This window comes from Anomalospiza imberbis, chromosome 21, assembly GCF_031753505.1.
Source record: "Anomalospiza imberbis isolate Cuckoo-Finch-1a 21T00152 chromosome 21, ASM3175350v1, whole genome shotgun sequence".
Classification (NCBI taxonomy): Eukaryota; Metazoa; Chordata; class Aves; order Passeriformes; family Viduidae; genus Anomalospiza; species Anomalospiza imberbis.
The window spans coordinates 3,148,958-3,169,127 of record NC_089701.1 but is presented as its reverse complement, the minus strand read 5'-3'; the positions used below and the strand labels follow the sequence as shown (position 1 = coordinate 3,169,127).

Genomic DNA, 20,170 nt, shown 5'->3' with positions numbered 1-20,170 from the left:
TACACACTTCTATTCAAATATACTCATAATTCTAAAACTTTCTGTTTTCTACCATGTGATATTACGCACTTCCATTCAAATATAATTCTAAAACTTTCAGTTTTCTACCATGTGATTTTACCATGATATTACACATTTCTATTCCAATATACTCATAATTCTACAACTTTCAGTTTTCTACCACGTGATCTATTCAAATATACTCATAATCTCAGTTCTATCATTCCATTTTGGAACTTTTCACCACAGCTTCAGGTCAAATGCAGTGTTCTCCTGGGGGTCAGTGCCTGTCAGCACAGAAAATCTGAAATTCTCAGTTTCCAGGCTTCCAACAAGGGGACATCAACGCTGCCCCTCCCGAAAAACGCAGGGAAAAGCGCGGAGACGGGGAAGAGGCGGAAAAACTCCGTCTGCTGCTATTCCAGCGGGGGAAAAAAGCGAGGAAAAATTCGCTTTTGGGGGCCGGGACATCCCGCTGGAAGCGGCGGCGGGGGCGGGCGCTGGCCGGGCTGGGGGGGCCGCTCCGCCCGGCCCTGATTTGCTGCGCTGCTCCGAGATTGACAAACTCCTGCCTCGGGTTTAAAAGAAGGGGGGAAAAAGGGCGGTGTGGGGAGAGAAGGGAGAACTTTTCCGGCAGCCCGGGAGGAGCAGGCAGGGCCGGAGCTGAGCGCGGCGGAGCCCCCGCACCCTCCGCCCGCCCCATGGCTTTATAAAGGGCTGCTCCCCGGGGGGGGCTGCCGGGGGGGCTGAGCGCCTGCTCTGCGCTTCTAGAGACAGCTTGGATTTGGGTTTTTTATTTTTTTTTTCTTTTTTTATTATTTTGATATTTTTTTTAATCCCCTCCTCGAGCTGTCCCGAGCTGGTGCCCCGTTTTTTTGGGGAGCATGGATACGCACACGCGGTGGAAAAGGCGCAGTTGGATACGGAGCTGCTCGGTGCCCGCTGCGCTGGTGCTGTTGGGTGCCCTGTCCCTCGGCCGGGCAGGTAAGGGGGGTCCCCGAGCCCCCCCAAACCGCGTGGGAGATGCTGCGGGGTCGTGGGGGAGCGGGCAATGGGGGGGATTTGGTGCGGGGCAAAACTCTTGGCTTTCCTTCCTCCCGTGCATTCCAGCAAAAATGGAAAAAAAAAAAAAAAAAAAAAAAGAAAGAAAGAAAAGAAAAAGGAAAAACCACCCAACAAAACCCACCCAACCTCCTTTAGCTGCCCGAGTCTCTGAATGCCATTTGTCAGGGGGCCCGTAAAAGGGGAAAAAACTTAAAACAATTCTTTATTCGCCTTCCTTGGAGCAAGAGCTGCCTCTTGCCGGGCTGCTTTTTCCGGAGGAAAAGTCGGGGATGAGTTTCTGGAGGCTCTGGTTCTTTCTGTCTCGCTGTGGATATATATGTGAATGTATATTTAGTCCCCTGGAAACCTCCGGGCTTGCGTAGTTCCTCCTCCTTGAGGAGCAGAAAGTTTTTTTGTCCCGCAGGAATCTGCTCTCCCTCCGCACATCAAAGCTCGGGACACAAAAGCTTTGGAGCTGCTCGGGGACCCCAAAGCTCGCTGCCCCCTGGCCAACCCCAATCCCGCAGGGTTTCTCCCTAAAACCGGGGCTGAGTGCCGCAGGAGGAAGCTCTGAACTTCCAGATGTGCAGCAGCACAGAAAACCACTGGAATGTCATTTTTTTCCTCCCCCCTAATCATGCAGAAGAGGGACTGAACACATTTCTGCTTCCCTTTGGGGTCGTGCAGTTTGTTTCCAGAGCTCTGCTCCCCACATTTCTGCCTCCTGGGAAACGCCAGAGCGGAGGGAGATTTTGGTGGGGCTGCTGGAGGAGTTTTCTGGGTGTTTGCAGAGCCTTTTCCCGGCTTGTGGTGGACACTTGGAGGCATCGGCGCTGCCGAGCTCTGCTCGGGTTGGATTTCAGGGCAACGACTGCGGAGCGGGATTTGTTGGCCGAGCCGAGTTTTGAAATCTGCAAAATTAAACTCGAGTTCTTCAGGGTAACTTGAGAAGCCGAGAAGTGCCCTGAAGAGCTGGGCTGTCTGGGCTCCAGCCTCTCTGCCCGAATTTAGTGTTCTCGGGCTGTTTTCTGCAGGCTTTGTTGGGTGTTAGCAGCACGAACAGCAGCGGGATTCTCTGTGTAAAGCAGGGATTGCCAATTATTTTCATTTCTGGCCTCTTCAAATGACCTTAAGGAAGAAGAGGTGGGCGTTGGAGGAATGCTTCCACTAAGGCTTCGCTTGTGGAGGCTGAGCAGGGTGGGAAACTCGATGAATAAAATGTCCTGAACATCCCTACAGGGAAATTAGGGGCCAGTGGGAGATCCCTGAGTTTGTCCTGCAGAGGAATTGGGATGTTGGAGCACTGGAGTGACACCAGCTCCTCTTGTCAGGCCGCCCGCTCGGGTGCTTTGTATCAGCTGAAAGTTGAATTATCACCAGACCGCTCGGTTTCGAAGAAAAAACAATTTATTCCTTTCACTTGTGCTTGTGCTGAGGCTGTAACTCTCCCAGAGCATCCTCAGGCACTTCCCTGTCTGTGTTTATCCTCCCAAAGCGCTTTTTGAAGTTACCAGGTGACTTTGGAAGCAGCTTTTGGGGGCAGCTGCCGGAGCAGAGGATGGCTGGGAGCTTTAGTGGGGCCAGCGTGCAGCTCTGAGGAATGACTCTTGTGGTGAAAGGCTTTGAGTTTTCCTAATGAGCCGCCTAATAGGACATCAAATCATTTGGGTGAGGGAGGAGCCAGACTGGGGCTGCTGATGGCATTGACTAATGGTCTTGATGGCTTTTTTTTTTTTTTTTTTAAATTTTTCCACGTTGTCTTTGGTTTTGTTGCAGCTCAGTGTGTTTTAGTTTCAGGATAGCTGGTTTCTCTGTGTAGAGAGGTGAAATTTTCCCTGTGATCTGTGGGATGGCATCTGGCACAGAGGACTTCCAGCAAATAACAGGGAAATAACAATGTCAAAGCTGCCTCCCACCACTGCCCATCCAGCTCAGATTTTCCCATATTTGCACAGATGATGTCACACCAAAATCAAACCCACAGACAAAGCTGGAACCCCTCTCTGCTCTTACAAATCCCTGTAAAAACCGAATCGGGTTTCTGGGTGAGACTTTTTTGGATGCAGCAGTTTCCTTTAGTGGCAAAGAGCAGTGAGGATCCAAACTAAAATAAAAATGCTGGAAATTATGTTGTATCCTGTTACCTTGGCTCTTCCCCAGTCACCTAAACGAGCTAAAAAAATCTTTATCCAGCCAGTTAAAAGAGAGGCTTATTCAAATACTTTGCCAATCAAAAGTGTTGATATTGTTTTACAAGAAGAAATCTGACTTTATAAGTCTGGAATGGGTGGCAGTTCCAATTTCCCCTGTAAAAGCTGGGTCAGTGCACTGCCAGGTTGCAATGGGAATTTGGAAGTTAAAAGCACCCAGCTGTGGGACAAGCCCTGGCCAGGGGCAGCAGAGGTCTTGTCTTGCTCTTCCAGGGGCAAGGAGGAAAACTCCGTGCTGAGCATTTCAGGGAATTCCTTCAGATTTGGGAATGGGAGGAGTCCCATTTCCAGTCCCATTTCATTTCCAGTCCCATTTCCAGTCCCATTTCATTTCCAGTCCCATTTCATCTCTTTGGGGTAACTCTAAGGTAAAACCCACTGGGGAGTCACTGATTTTTGGTGTGCACACAGGGACAGCAGCGAGGACTCACCTGGCTCTGACCAAAATGTGGTTTTAATGGCAAGTTTAAATAAAAAAGCTGCCTTGGTGTTGTTTCTAATGTTTATTGTGTGCCCTAGGAGAAATCAGGAGAGGCTGGAAGGGGGTTGGGAATCCTTATTTTGAATGGATGCTGTCCCTGCCCTTTAGGATTTGGAATTGGAGATGGATTTTCCAGGTTTTCAGCACTGCAGGGCTTGTGCTGATGTCTCTCAGAACTGAGGAGGGACTCAAATATCTGCTCTCCCCCTCTCTGAGTGCTGCAGGTGTGGAGGTGGGACACCCCTGACTTAATTTGAGTTAATTTGAGTTAATTTGGGTTCCTTTGCCCTGAGTGTGGCTGCAGCAAGGGGTTCAGCACGGAATCCCTGGGGTTGGAAAAGATTCCCAAATCACTGTACTCAACCTGGTGCTCAAAGGGTGCTCAATTAAAACCCAGCAAAGCACAGCTTTAATTCTGAAGGAGATTTTCCATTTTCCCCGTTTTGTTGCTGTCCCAGAGGCCCTGAGTGGCATAGACATGGCCCCATCAGCCTTGGCAGTGCCTGGCTGCTTTTTGCTCTGCCGTGGAGCTGTGCTCAGCTCCTGATGCTGTCTGTCCATCCCTGTCCCCAGCCTGTCCCCAGGGTTGGCATTCACGCCTGCTTGGAGTTAGGATTTGATTTCTAACAACCAGGAGGAATTGCTGTGGGCCATGCCCCGTGTCAAGCGGCATTTAGAGATGTTTTGAGTTTTGCCTGGACTTCAGGAAAAATCTGGCAGTGCTTTCCAGGAAAATGCTCTTCACTCTGAAGGGTTTATCTGCTGGGCAGTTAAAACTGGCCTTTAATTCTCTCATTAATCACTTTTTGTCTCATGTCCTGATTCCTGGACCTGCTGGACCTGGCTGCTGGGGATGCCCTTCCCAGAGGGGTGGTGGATGGAGGGATGGATGAGGGATGGATGGAGGGATGGATGGATGATGGATGGATGGAGGGATGGATGGATGATGGATGGATGGAGGGATGGATGAGGGATGGATGGAGGGATGGGTGGAGGGATAGATGATGGATGAGGGATGGAGGGATGGATGGATGGATGGATGGATGGATGGATGATGGATGGAGGGTGGAATGGATGATGGATGGAGGGATGGATGATGGATGGATGGAGGGAGAGATGGAGGGATGGATGGATGGATGGATGATGGATGGATGATGGATGGATGGATGGAGGGAGAGATGGAGGGATGGATGGAGGATGGATGGATGGAGGGATGGATGATGGATGGATGATGGATGAGGGATGGATGGATGGATGGAGGGAGAGATGGATGGATGATGGATGGATGGGAGGATGGATGGGTGGATGATGGATGGAGGGATGGATGATGGATGGATGGAGGGATGGATGGGTGGATGATGGATGGAGGGATGGATGATGGATGGATGGAGGGATGGATGGAAATTTCCTGTGGAAATGTGGAAGCCTGCAGGGAGCAAAGAGCTGGGAATGCTTCCACAGAAATTTAGGGGCTTTCTGGCCCTTTCAAACCTGGCCTGGGCAACTTCCAAGGATGCAGGGGCAGCCACGGCTGTGCCAGGTCCTCCTCACCCTCACAGCCAGGAATTCCTTCCCAATATTCCATCCGAACCCATTTTCTATCAGTTTAAAGCCATTCCCCCTCATCCAAAGCCCCTCACAAATTTTCTTCTCAACACTTGAAGGGGCTCTGAGGGCTCTCTGGGAAGAGCAGCTCCATTTCAAGCTGGTGCTCTGCTGTCATGGGAATTAACTTTCAAGTGACAGGGGAAATCAGGATACCAGGATAAATCTGGCATTTCGTCCCCTCTGTCCCCACTCGCCCACCTCTCCTTTGGCCTGCTGAGTGTAGCTGGAGTTTGATCCCCAGGGTGCAGCAATTGTTCTAGAAAATGGGTCATTTGGCAGAGAAAAGTATAAAATACTGCGTAAAGAGTATAAAACATTACATAGCTGGGTATAAAATATTGTTTGGGTCCTGTGCAAAACGTAGGTGTCAGTTTTAGTACCCAGATTTTGGTAAATGGGAGGCGCTGGTTAAAGTGAGAAGAATTCTCTGGGAAATAAAGTGAATTCCCCTTCCTTTTCCCTCCTCTCTTCCATGGGAGAAGTTTCTTCACTTCCAGCCTGGCCTCACTTTATATCAAATATTTTGCTCTTCCTACTAAATTTGATGTGATTGGGACTGAATTTTCAGTCCTTTAAAACACAATAAAACCTTTGTGTGAAACAAAGCAACACCAAGGAGGGGAAGAATGAGCAAAATCAGGGGAACAAAAAAGAAATAAAAAATTTAAAAAAGGTTGAGACATGAAAGAATGGAAACATTTTGTTGAAATCTAAAGTTATGTGGAAAAAATTGGGTTGGCAACATGGTATAATTAACCACTGGTTACTGTTGGCAAGTCCCAAGGCTCTTGAAATTCAGCCTAGCACTGGCTGAAGCATCCAAATGATGTCGTGGTTTCTCTGTGGACGTGTCTGGAAAATCTGTGGAACTAAAATAAATAAATGAAGGAACTACACAAAAGGCATTTTTGAGGTTGGTTGCTCCAAGTCTGGGCTCTACTTTTTTTTTTTTTCCAGAAGCCAAGAGGATTCTTAACATCATCTGGAAGCTTTCACAATGTTGAGATGTCATTTTTTTTAAAGGAGGAAAGTTGTATTAATGTATTTACAACAGAGTTTTTCTTCGAGTTTGTGTAATAAGCCTGAGAGAAAACAGAGAGTGTGGGGATGAGTGAGTGGAAAAGCTGCATCAGGGCTCATTCCTAAACTCTGCTTTGGATTTTCTCCCAGTCCTCAGGCAAACCCCTGGATTTCCCATGTCCTGGGGGCTGATTCTGCAGCCCTGTGTGGAGCCTGGCCCTGAGGGGTTGCTTGAGCACGATTTTATTGCTGATGTGCCAATAAAATCTGTGTTTTCAAGCAGCTCCAGGAGTCTCTTCCCATCCCTGAGCCACAGGTTGTGTTGGTGATTGGTTCTTTCTATTTTAAAAATGCTTTTCCTCCTTGGGATATTTTTTTTTCCTGTTGGGCAGCACCAGAGCCCCTCACCCAGGAAATCCAAGAGGTTGTTTGGATTTTGTATTTAGATTTGGGCAGGATTTTTACAGACTGTATCAAGAGCACTGTGCTGTTCTGTTGGCTACTCTCAGAATCCTTTGAATTAGATCTGTGAAGGAAATTTGGAGCTGTTTTCCTAAAGAGGGATGTGCTGGATGTTTGGTGCCCTCTTCTTCTCCATCAGCACGATGAAGACTGGAATTATCTTACCTTCAATTTCTATTTTATGCATTTATTATTAAATTCATTTCTTATACAGATTTTTAATACATATTAGCCTAAATCTCCCTGCCAGCTGGGAGTGACCCCGTGTGCCACCCCTGCCTGGATCCAGCTGTGCATCTGCAGCCAGGGCCAGGGGAATCCTTTCAGAATAAATACAGCAAAAAGTCTTTCCTGGGCTCAGCTTTTCAGCAAACTGCTTCGAGGCTTTTTTTTTTTTTTTTCTTTTCCCTTCTCTTTCTGCTCCAGCTTGCAGAGGAGGAGAGTTTGGAGTGCTCAGGAAGGAGCTGAATGGGAAAAGGGAGGTGACTGAGGGGTCTGCTGGAGTCCCTGCTCATCACTGTCAGGTTTAGGGGCTGGATTTTGTGTTCCTTGTGCCTGTCAGCTGGAGCTGCTGGTTCTGAGTGAGGAAATCCAGCAAGGAGCCACGCTCATGAGCCTGGCTGGCCTCTCCTCCTCTGCTTTTCCTCCCTCCACCCCCTTTTTTGTTTCCAAGACAATACTGGAGTAAGAATTCACTGCAGCCGAATTCCTGGAGATGACACTGCCAGTTTCCCAGGATCTCTCATCCTTCTGCAGCGTTTTACACAGGGATTTTTTTTTTTTGGTGCAGCTCATTCAACTCTCAAATATGAATTAAGCAGTTTGTTGGATTTGTTTTTATTTTATTTTTCATGCTGGATGTGTGCAGTGAGATACCTACTGTGTGTGCTCTTGTGTGCTGCAGGGCTGAGATCTGCTCCGAGGGCCGTGGTTCACCAGCTGAATAATGCAAGCATTGTTTGGGTGCCCTTATTTCCAGCTTGCACCATTAAAAGTGAATAGAAAGGTCAAGGAGATGAGTCACAGTGAACACAAGTGTCATTCTGCTCAGGAGAAACGGGGAAAAGGAGCTTCCAAGCGAGGTGTTTCAGCTGGTGCCAGCTCTGCTTCGCTGGACTCGCAGGGAAAATGAGAGGGAATATCAAAATAGTGACTTTTGAAGGAGGAATAACGTGCTCTGACTCTGTGTTGCAGAAGGCAGAATAAATTGCTTTTATTAAGTTAAATTATATTACATTATTACTATACTATATTAGAATTAAGTTATACTAAAATGATACTAAAGAAAAACTCATGGCTGTCTCCAGACAGTCACGACACAGCTTTGACCTAATTGGTCAATTAATCTAAACAACTATTACTGGTGTCTAATTAACAAATTACTCTTTGGCAAACAATCTCTATAACACATTTTACATGTGCTAAACACCAGGAGCAGCCAATGGAGATAAGAATGGTTTCCTCCTTTTCTCTGAGCTTTCTCACTGCGTCTCACAACTTCTTAGGAAAAATCTTGGGAGAGAGAATCGTGTCTCTCTCTCTGTTCAGAGAATGTGAATGCCACAAGGAAATCTTGGCTGGGATCTGCTGGAGTGGCCAAGCACCTAAAAACCCCAGCGAGGGGCTGGAGCTGGGCTCTGGCAGATGCAGCGGGCTCTGCTCGGAAAATCCGGGCGATGCTCTGGAGAAGCTGGGCTTGGAAAGCAAAGAGCTGCCCTGGGGAGGGTGGGCAACTCTGCTCCCCTTGGGCAGCCACTGGCACCCAGGAGGAAGCATTTGAGATCCCCCCAAGTGCACAGGACGTGGTAATGTGCTCGCAAGCCCTGCTGAGAGAACATTCCTCGCAGCTTTCCGATGGGATCCCGAGTGCCAGAGGGAGAAATGCGCTCCCCTGCCCTGCCCTGCTGCCTCTCTTGGAGCACGGGCACCCCCGGGGGGCTCCCCGGGACCTGTCCCCCTGTCACAGCGGGCAGCACACGCCGGGGGAAGCAGGAAAACATCAGGATGAGCGTTTGGAAGGCAGCGAGAGCAGCGCTGATCCTTCAGGGAATGCCCTGAATTTGGGGACTCCTCCAAATCCACCTGGGAATTCCTGATGCTCAGCCAGAATCACCTTTCCTCGGCTTTCCCAGCCAGGTGGGGTGAAGGTGCTCTTGGAGAGGGACCTGGGACAGGGACACCGGGAAAGGACGAGGGGGAAGGGATTGAAACTGCCAGAGGGACATTGGGAAGGAATTGTTCCCTGGGAGGATGTTTCAGCCCTGGCACAGGTGCCCAGAGAAGCTGTGGCTGCCCCTGGATCCCTGGAGGTGTCCAGGGCCAGCTTGGAGTGACCTGGGCTAGTGGAAGGTGTCCCTGGATGAGCCTTAAGGTTCCTCCCAACCCAAACCATTGTGTGATTCCATGATTTTCCCTGAAATTCTGGTGGGATTTGGAGTGGTGGGGTCCCCATCTCTCCCTGCAGCATCCCAGGGAAGGAGTGGAGCAGGAAAACATCAGGATGAGCGTTTGGAAGGCAGCGAGAGCAGCGCTGATCCTTCAGGGAATGCCCTGAGCAGCCCCCAGGCAGCAGATCCTGTGTTCGAGGCATGGTATTTTCCAGGGAAAACCCTCCAAGGGGCATTTCCAGGGAGGTTGGTTCCCTGCTTCAAGGCTTCTCCCATGGATTGCAGCACAGCTCTGCTCCCAGCATCTCCAACCCCCTCATCCCTCTGCAGAAATCCTAAATTTCCACGGAATACCAGCACAATCCCAATGTTTCACCCACAAGGGTAAAACAAGGCTCAGCTCGCCAAAATCAGCTCCAGCCCTCAGTCAGCTCTGCTCCCACCATCTCCCTGAGGGACTTCTCATCCCTCTGCAGAAATCCTGAATTTCCACGGAATACCAGCACAATCCCAGTGTTTCATCCCAAACCAGGCACAGCCCCCCAAAATCAGCTCCAGCCCCAGTCAGCTCTGCTCCCAGCATCTCCACCCCTCTCATCCCTCTGCAGAAATCCTAAATTTCCATGGAATACCAGCACAGTCCCAATGTTTCACCCCAAACCAGGCACAGCCCCCCAAAATCAGCTCCAGCCCGAGTCAGCTCTGCTCCCAGCATCTCCAACCCCCTCATCCCTCTGCAGAAATCCTAAATTTCTGTGGAATACCAGCACAATCCCAATGTTTCACCCACAAGGGTAAAACAAGGCTCAGCTCGCCAAAATCAGCTCCAGCCCTCAGTCAGCTCTGCTCCCACCATCTCCCTGAGGGACTTCTCATCCCTCTGCAGAAATCCTGAATTTCCACGGAATACCAGCACAGTCCCAGTGTTTCACCCCAAACCAGGCACAGCCCCCCAAAATCAGCTCCAGCCCCAGTCAGCTCTGCTCCCAGCATCTCCACCCCTCTCATCCCTCTGCAGAAATCCTAAATTTCCAAGGAATACCAGCACAATCCCAGTGTTTCACCCCAAACCAGGCTCAGCCCCCCAAAATCAGCTCCAGCCCTCGGTCAGCAGCACTCCCCTTGCCCTTCCAGCCCAAACCATTCCCTGTGATTCTGTTGCCTCAGCAGCAAACCCGTCCCAGTTCCCAGACATTTGATATCCACTGGAATTCTGGTGGAATTTTTGGCCACCTCGGATCAAAGCCGAACTGGCAAATTCATTTGCAAAGTTGTTTATGGAAATTAGCCCCGATTAGAAGGACAGGGGAAAGGGTTGGCTTTGGTTCCCTGGTGAAGGTGTGTTTTGAATGTGCAGAATAAATCAGGATTCTGAAGCTTTCTCTCTTTTTCAGAGGAATATCTATTTCATACCAGCAGTGTGATTTCAGAACTGAAAAATCCAATGGCTAGAAATCAAAAATTTCAATATTCCTCTGTACTTTCAGGGCTCAAATGCTGCCAAAACCCCAAAGGAGTGCTGGACAGTGTGCAGGGGAGTCCGTGGCAGCACACCACGATCCCAAATGCGCTGGGGCCGTTTCCTTGCCAGCACGGGGAAAAGCAAAGAGCCCAATTGATAAACCCAGAGGAGGGTGTAAAAAAGGAAACCCACAGGTAGAGGAGGCCAGGATTTAAACTCCACCCTCTTAAAAAGCCATGAACAAGCCCTGAATTCCTGCTGTGCCCTGGCCACTGCTGCTGTTCCAGTGCAATTCCCTTTTTCTGGCCTGGTCCCCAGCTCATCCCACCCACTTGGCACAGCCCCCCCAGCTCCTCAGCCCTTGCACACGTGCAGCCCACGAGCCACATTCCCCTTGCCAGGCTCTGCCAGTGCTTCCCCAGCTGCCCGGGGCAGGATTTGGGCAGGAAATTCAAAAAGCTTCGTTTACAAAGGGGCATTTGCAGAGGGGTGGGCTGTGCTCAGCTCCAGGTGCCCTCAGATCCAGGAATCTCTGCTCCACTCCTTCCCTGGGATGCTGCAGGGAGAGATGGGGACCCCACCACTCCAAATCCCACCAGAATTTCAGGGAAAATCATGGAATCACACAATGGTTTGGGTTGGGAGGAACCTTAAGGCTCATCCAGGGACACCTTCCACTAGCCCAAGTCACTCCAAGCTGGCCCTGGACACCTCCAGGGATCCAGGGGCAGCCACAGCTTCTCTGGGCACCTGTGCCAGGGCTGAATCATCCTCACAGGGAACAATTCCTTCCCAATGTCCCTCTGGCAGTTTCAATCCCTTCCCCCTCGTCCTTTCCCTGTGTCCTTGTCCCAGGTCCCTCTCCAAGAGCACCTTCACCCCACCTGGCTGGGAAAGCCGAGGAAAGGTGATTCTGGCTGAGCATCAGGAATTCCCAGGTGGATTTGGAGGAGTCCCCAAATTCAGGGCATTCCCTGAAGGATCAGCGCTGCTCTCGCTGCCTTCCAAACGCTCATCCTGATGTTTTCCTGCTTCCCCCGGCGTGTGCTGCCCGCTGTGACAGGGGGGCAGGTCCCGGGGAGCCCCCCGGGGGTGCCCGTGCTCCAAGAGAGGCAGCAGGGCAGGGCAGGGGAGCGCATTTCTCCCTCTGGCACTCGGGATCCCATCGGAAAGCTGCGAGGAATGTTCTCTCAGCAGGGCTGGCCGGGACCGGGAGAGGCACATTATCACGTCCTGTGCACTTGGGGGGAGAAAGTCCCTCACTCTGCCTCTCTCAAATGTTTAAATTAAAACAAGCTGGCTTTTCTGCAACTCTTGGATGCTTTCCCTGCTGACCTCAGGAGCTGGGATGGGAGGAGGAGCCAACAGACCCGAACTGCCTCTGGGTTTTTTTGTAATTCTGGGTGTTTTTTTTTTTTTTTTTTTTTTTTTTTTTTTTTTTTTTGGTAGGGGGGTCTTTTTGATATTTTTTTGGGGGGTTGGGGTTTTTTTTCTTTTTTTTCTTTCTTTTTTTTTTTTTTTGGTTTTTTTGGATTTTTTTTAATCCCCCCACCAAGTCCTGAATCCCTGCAGGATGCAGAAGAGCAGAACAGCGAGGGCCATATCTGCTCTGCAAACATCCATTTTCCCCTGTGCTCTGCAATGGAGGAGCTGTGTCAGGAAGCTGTGAGGCTGGAGGCAGCAGGCACACGCTTTTCCAAGCACAGACATTCCCACAGCACACTGGGAGAGGCTGGGCAGGATCAGCCTCTCACCCCTAAAGCAGGACAGCAAAGCCAACGTGCTCCAGAGCCTTTGACCCCATCCCTGAGGATGCTGGATCCTTCATCCCCAAAATTCCCAACGTGCTCTCTGTGCTGGGAGTTCTGCTTGGACTTGCTGATCCTTAAGATCTTTTCCAACTTCAGTGACTCTGAAAGTCATCCCAGGGTTCTGCTCTGACCCTCTGACACTCAGGCTGAGTTTTGTCCTGGCCCAGGGCCCCTGGCTGGGCAGAAATGGGATTTTGTTTTGGCTCCCTGGCTGTGCTCAGGCTCTTGCAGCACTGCCCTGGTCTACGTGGAGCTGGGGGTGGATCCAGGGCTGGGAGCAGCCTCTGGTGTTTTTGGGAATTTGGGCAGGGAAGAAGCACAGCAGCATCGCTCCCCAGTTACAAAACTTGCTTCATCTCTTCCTGCTGCTGCTCTTTGTGCTGCTATTCCATGGAATTTTAGGATTTCTGCAGAAATCCTCCCTGTGCTGCCCACGGGAGTTTTGGGGAATTTTCCCAGGATTTTACAGCCCTGGGTGGGATTCAGAGTAGGAAAACACAGTGGGATTTCTTATGGCAACAGGGACAACACCAAACTGATCCAGACTTTTCCTGTGAAATAGGAACCAGAGCCAAACCCAGAGCTTGGTTTGGGTGTGGAAATACCCATAAAGAACTTTGGGCTCCTCGCTTGAAGGGTTATCAAAATCCACACCAATAAACCCCGGGATGCTCTGAGGCAGAGGCAGGGCACAAGTTAAAGGTGTTCTGCACAGCATCATCACTCCCCAATTACAAAACTTCCTTCATCTCTTCCTGCTGCTGCCTTTGCTGCCCACGAGAGTTTTGGGAGTTTTGGGGAATTTTACAGCCCTGGGTGGGATTCAGGGTAGGAAAGCACAGTGGGATTTCTTATGGCAACGGGGATAACACCAAACTGATCCAGATTTTTCCTGTGAAATAGGAACCAGAGCCAAACCCAGAGCTTGGTTTGGGTGTGGAAATACCCATAAAGAACTTTGGGCTCCTCACTTGAGGGGAATCAAAACCCACACCAATAAAATGCTCTGAGGCAGAGCCTGAGTTCAGGATGGGATGTTCTGAGGGGTGCTGAGAGCCCAGCAGGGTTTCCCTGCCTGCAGCTCCCTTCTCCAAAGCCTTGGCCAGACAAGCCGGGGCCCTCCTTGCCCCGGGGACGCCGATCCCAAGCCCTGCACAAACAGTGAACTCCTTTTAGCAGCACGCTGCAAATAGCTGAGCCTCTGCTGCTGCCCCATTCTTGTGGCCTGGGATGAAGCTTTTTATGGATTAAGCTGAAACATCTGCTTTTGGGGGAGTGAAATCTGCCCCGGACTTTGCTTCAGCTCAGGAACCCAGGGTGGGATTTGGGGCTTTGCTGGGGTAGTGTTGATGATTTTTTTCTGACGGTGGCAAAAGGCCCAAACTCAATTTTAGTCAATGGGAAGTCTAAAAATAGATGTGGGAGATGAGAGGGAGCTTCTGTGAAACTGGACTTGGGTTCTCTGATGCTGAGTATCAAAAATGCCCCAAGAAATTCATGTTGGGGGAATTTCCTTCCTGTTTTATTGAGCCAGGGATGACAGTGGAGGGAGTGCTGGTGCAGACAGGTAAGGCAGGCCTGTGCAGTGTCAGCTGACACAGGAAAATGTGGAACATTCTTCTGGGAAGTCAGGCCTGGTTGGGAATAATCATTGGGGAGTGCTGGAGGTGAAATATCCCAGAGTTATTAACCCAGAGTTAAGGGATGGGTGTGAGGAAGGACCTGCTTTGAATTTGACCTGTAATATCCTGGGGTTTATATTAAATTATTCCATTCTTTGTGCATGACAGTGATGGGCTTACAGCTGGACCTTTTCTGTATCCATGTCCTGGTGGGTTTGGGCAGGAGGAACCAGGAAAAGGGCAGAGTCCTTTCCAAACTCCCAGAGTTTGGAGTGCTGCATGCAGCTGATGTTGTATTTTCTAGGAAGATTTCTCCTTTCTCCTTGCTCTGGAATAACCTCTCAGCATGCTCACGGAGGGATCACTCTGAGTGACCTCTTTGCATTTTAAGGACAACATTACTTTTCCTGTAGCTGTGGAAAATCTCCCTTCCCTCTGGGTTCAAAATGAGGGCACAGAAAAATGTACTCAGATCAATGTTAAGCCCAGTACTAAGTTGTTTATGTGCTGTTTATTTAGTGATGAGGAGAACATAAGAAATGCCATAAGAAATCCACAAGAAAATGCCATAAGAAATCCCACTGTGTTTTCCTACCCTGAATCCCACCCAGGGCTGTAAAATCTTGAAAAACTCCTGTGGGCAGCAAAGGCAACAGCAGGAAGAGATGAAGGAGGTTTTGTAATTGGGGAGTGATGATGCTGTGCAGAACACCTTTAACTTGTGCCCTGCCTCTGCCTCAGAGCATCCCAGGGTTTATTGGTGTGGATTTTGATTCCCTTCAAGCGAGGAGCCCAAAGTTCTTTATGGGTATTTCCACACTGGGTTTGGGTCTGGTTCCTATTTCACAGGAAAAGTCTGGATCAGTTTGGTGTTATCCCTGTTGCCATAAGAAATCCCACTGTGCTTTCCTACCCTGAATCCCACCCAGGGCTGTAAACTGCTCCTTGTAGGAATCAATCTTCCTAAAATACAGGATAAAATACCCTGATAACTCAGCATCTACCTTGTCTCCAGGATCCTGAATATTTCCTTCCCTCATTTCTCTCCCAGTGCCTTTATCTCCTCAGTGTGCAGGGATTGGTGTAAAAACACCAACCACGACTTCTCCCCAGAAATGGTTGGAATTGTCACCCGTGCTTTTCCCGATGCTGGAATTGTGCTCCTTCCCTCATTTCTCCCAAGTGTCAAAGCCAGTGGAAGGAATGGCTCCCGGAGCTGAAGGGGCAGAGGAATTCTTGTCTCAGTTTCACCACAAGCAGAGCTGGAGGTGAAAGGCAAACTCTAAAGTGTGACCCCAAAGATTGGGATTTGCAGCAGGATGGACCAGGTGTTAAAGGGGAAAAATGGGGTTAGGCTTGGCAGGGAGGGAATGTCTGGCAGGGAAGGATGGACTGGGGAGTCAAAGATGAATTTTATCTTGGATTTCTTCCCAGCTGTGCATGGCAGGGATGCAGCAGCTGTCCTGCTTGTTCCTGACATCCCACTGCTCTCCAGGGAGTTCTGTACCCACCCCAAATCCCCTTCCTTATCTGCAAGGAAATGATGTTGTGGGGCTTTTTATTAATACTCATGTCCTGATGAATCCTCAGGCTCTTTGGGGGTAGGAATCACCCAAATAAAGCTTGGACCTGATGATCCTTGAACCTGATCTTCCATAATTCTATGATGATAATTCTGTAATTTAAAGCTGATCTTACATAATTCTGAGATGATAATTCTGTAATTTAAACCTGATACTCCATAATTCAGTATCTGCAGAAGTTGGGCAGGGTTGTAGGGAAGCTGTTCTGGTCAGAAGCTGGCAAAACTCCAGGGATAAAAGCTGGATTTGAGTGCCCAGGTCAGGCCAGGGGAGGACTGAATTTCAGCTTAAACAGCTCTGAAGGAGAGCTCTGAGTTCCTGGCACACCTGGAATTCAGGTGGGTGAGTCTCCTGGGGCAGTGGAAGCAGTCACAGTGAATTCCTGCTCCCTGCTGTCCTGCTCCTGGTTCTGGGAATTCTGCAGAGCCCCGGGGAGTTTCCTGGCATTTTGTGCAGCCTCTGGGTGAGAGGCAGAGCTGAGAGAATTCCCAGGAACAAGAACCCTGATTGTGCTTTCACGTGGTTATTTTGCACCCTGCTTTTGCCTCATTCCATGTCCTTGGAAGGGCTTTCCTGGAGAATTCCTCACAATGAACCTGTGCATTTCTCAGGCACATTTATCCCTCTTTTCTGATGATATCTTACAGCATTATTTAGGGAGATGCTCAGTTTGCCATGCACCTGGCGGAAATGCCAGCAGAGAATTTGTGCCTAATTTTTCACCATTTCTAACCTCATTTTAACCATTTTAAACCCCATTCCCAATATTCTCTGGGCTGATCCTTCTCCTTCCTCAGTGACCATTTTTATATTATCCCAACATCATCCCAGCCCTGCCTTGCTTTACCACCCCCCCAAAAATAAGCAGCCCCATCTCCTTTTGCCCTCTATTGTTCCTCTCTTTTGTGCTAGGTACAGTAATGCCTCTGAGCCACCCCAGGGCTCCCTGCTTCCCATCCCTCTCACAAAGACCCTCTTTTCTCCTCCTCTGGGGGCTTTGGGGCTCTGCAAAGGACCCTTTGCTCCAGAGGAAAAGAGCCCCTGCTTTTTTGTAGCTGCCACTTTTCCCTACTCCTTTAATTAGACTTTATCCCACTCATCTTTTTGTTTCCCTTTGACCCTGCTTTTGGGTTTTTTTTTCCTGCAGGGAGGGAAGTTTTGGAGGAGTTTGGCAGCTCCTTTCCTGCCTGGCTCACATGAGTCTTCTCCTTCTTGGGTTAGGTTGGGAGGAACTTTAATTCCAAGGCTCCAAACTCTCCCAAATATTGCCTGTTTGTGGGGTTGCACACTTGGAGTTCAGTTTGGGAGGAACTTTTAATTCCAAGTTTCCAGACTCTCCCAGATATTTCCTTTTTTTTTGGGCATTGCATATTTGGAGTTCAGGTTGGGAAGAACTTTATTGCCAGGCTCCAAACTCTCACAATATTTCCTATTTTTGGCATTGCACACTTGGATTTCAGGTTGGGAGGAACTTTAATTCCAAGTCTCCAAACTCTCCCAGATATTTCCTGTTTGTGGCACTGAACAGTTGGAATCCAGGATTTCTTTTCAGCTCTTTGAGTGGCTCCCCCAAATTTTTGCCTCCCTGGATGTGTTGATGCTGCTGTCCCCAATGAAAGTGAAATACACATAAATATTCATGCTGGTGGCACCTTCCCTCCTCCTGCTTTTCCAAACACAGGCCCTGACACCTCCTCATGCACCCCCTGCCATGTCTGAGACCTTTCTCCAGGTGAGGGATCTGTGCCTGTGATGATTCCTGCTCCTGCTGGCATTCCAGGGGTTGATGATTTACCCCCATCAGCATCGCTGGTACAGCTGAGCTGTTTTCCCACCTCATCACCATCTCATTCCTCAGAACCCCCCAGCTCAGAGCCCTGGCACAGATTTGGGTGGGAAATCACTGCCAGCTCTGTTGGCAGTGCCCAGGCTGGGGCAGCCTCTCTCAGCCACCCATTCCTGCTTGTCCTGCCAGCCAGGTTCTTTGGGATATCTCTGCAGATCCTCCTTCAACCCCTGCCAAAGTCAAAGCCTCTCCTCCCTCTTCCTGTGCTGCTGCCTTGGTGTGGCACCTGTGACACTCCTGGGGTGGTTTTGGGCTGGCTGCATTTCCAAAATCACCTTGGAGTCAGCTGCCATAGGACAGAACTATTTAGGCTGGGAAAAAACCTCCCAATCCCAGCACTAAACCACGTCCCAAAGAGCTCTGTCCTTCCAGACCAGCCTTGCCAGCACTGGGAGGGGTTTTGTGGTCCTGCTGCCTTCCCCTGGCTGATGTTTTGTTGGTCTGAGTGTCAGGCTGTGCTTGGCACACGAGAACAGTGTCTGGATCTTGTTTCACCTCGGTGTCTTCCAAAGCCAAGCCCCACTCTGGGGTGCTGGAGGAGAAAACCTGGAGGTGAGTTTGGCACAGCCAGCTCTAGGCAGGACAACAGCTTTGTGTGGATTTTTGGACAGATTCCTGCCCCTTGTCACCCCCGCAAGCCTGGGGTCCTGTCAGAAACTGTCCCAGGGCCATGGGGACATTGGTGGCTGCCCCCAGGGAATGACAGGGTCATCCCAGGGCTCCTCTGGGAAGCTGAGGCAGGTTCTGGTGCCTGGGGTGGAGTTGATGATGCTTTTGGGGTGAGAAAACTCCCAGTTTCAGGTTTATAAAGCATGTGTTTAATTAAGCCTTAATGAGGCATGTGGGTGATTAAGGAGAGCTCTTCTGGTTGCTCAGGTCAGCAGGGCTGGTGCTCAGAGCTGCTCAGGAGCTCTCTCTTCACTCTCCCTGGCTCCTGTGACCCTGCTCAGGGCCTTTGTGTTATCACCCAGCTTATCAGAGCAGAGGAAAGGAAATTTAGCAGGAAACTTTGGGAGCCTTTGAAGCATTTAAAGGGGTAATGCCCAGGTGAATGCCCTGTGCTGTGGAGAGAGCACCTGAAGAAGGGGTTGATGTATCAGGTATTGAATTCTTTGCTACTTTTTACTCCTCTGTTTTCAACCTGCTGCTTTTTTTTTGCACCCTTTGGAAGGGTGAGAATGATGTGAGCACTGCTTGTTCTGTAGCCAAGGCATGGGCAGAGAACAAATCAACCCCACCCTGCTCAGTCCAGAGATGTGGGATTGATCCTTTGGAGCTAAACACCTCCTGTGGGGCTGCAGAATTCAGTGCAGGAGCAAAATCTCTCAGCCCTGGAGCTTGGGGCACTGATTTTGCTGCTGGGGTGCCCAAGGTGGCTGTGTTGGATCTTGTTTGTGATTTCACTGCTCAGCACCCTGTCAATGAATGGTTTTGTGCTGTGTTCTTAGAGAAATGTGATTTTTTTTTTTAATTGCCCATCTCTTATAGCCAGGTTCTGCCAGCCTCATTAAGGAAACTGCCACGGAGCAAATTGGGATTGTTGGAAAGCAAAGCCACATATTCTTCCTCAGTGGGATTTAGGGTCTGGAAGAGTTCTGTGGGGAGCATCTGGCTGGGCTGGGCTTCTGCACAAAACCTCCCCTCTAAAAGCAGATTTATTTCCAAAGCTGGGCTCTGTTTGTTTCCCTTTTGAGAATTCAGTTGTCTGATGGCAAACTGGCTCTTCAGCGTTACCAAAAAGCAAAATAAAATCAAAATGTGGTTGCTGGTCCTTCCCTGCGAGACAGTAATGGGAATATTGAGTTTTATCTCTTTTTAAATACATTTCACAAAATTGGAAGGGGTTTAGGAGCCAGCACCTGAAGCAGCGATAGGAATACTGACTTTTATCTCTTTTTTAATAGATTCCAAAAAAAAAAAAAAAGGGAGGGATTTAGGAACCAGCACCTGAAGCAATGATGGGAATGTTCAGTTTGATTAGCTCAGCGATGGAAATGTTGAGTTTGATCACTTTTTTAATAGATTTGAGACAATTGGAGGGGATTTAGGAACAAGCACCTGAAGCAATGATGGGAATGTCGAGTTTTATCAACTCAGTGTTGGGAATGTTGAGTTTTATCATCTCAGCAATGGGACTGTTGATTTTGATCACTTTTTTAATAGATTTGAGACAATTGGAGGGGATTTAGGAACAAGCACCTGAAGCAATGATGGGAATGTTGAGTTTTTATCTCTTTTTAAATACATTTCACAAAACTGGAAGGGATTTAGGAACGAGCATCTGTAGCAATGTTGGGAATGTTGAGTTTTATCAACTCAGTGATGGGAATATTGAATTTGTTCAACTCAGTGTTGGGAATGTTGAGTTTGATCACTTTTTTAATAGCTTTGAGACAATTGGAGGGGATTTAGGCACGAGCACCTGAAGCAGTGATGGGGATTGGAGGCTGGAATGAGTTAGGAAGGGAAAGTCCCCTCTGGAGACTCAGCACGAAGGGATTTAAGTGTTGAAGATTTGCTCAGATTGGTGAATTTAATCTCATTTTGTGTAGGACTGGAGAGCCCAGGGCTGCTTTGGGTGCCCTGCAGGAATTCTGGGAAAGGCTCATCCCAAAAGCTGCTGTGTGAAGCAGA

General features: G+C 49.3%; 1 protein-coding gene across 2 annotated transcripts in view; it reads left to right on the top strand.

Annotated features, from left to right (window-relative positions):
- The first annotated feature begins 845 nt into the window (after nucleotides 1-845).
- The window catches only part of COL5A1 (collagen type V alpha 1 chain), a 137,250-nt gene continuing 117,925 nt past the window's right edge, over nucleotides 846-20,170 (top strand). For both annotated transcript variants that reach the window (XM_068211093.1, XM_068211092.1), the window contains exon 1: nucleotides 846-984. In XM_068211093.1, coding sequence (XP_068067194.1) covers nucleotides 885-984 — 100 coding nt within the window. In that variant the 5' untranslated portion in view covers nucleotides 846-884. The remainder of the gene's footprint in view (nucleotides 985-20,170) is intronic.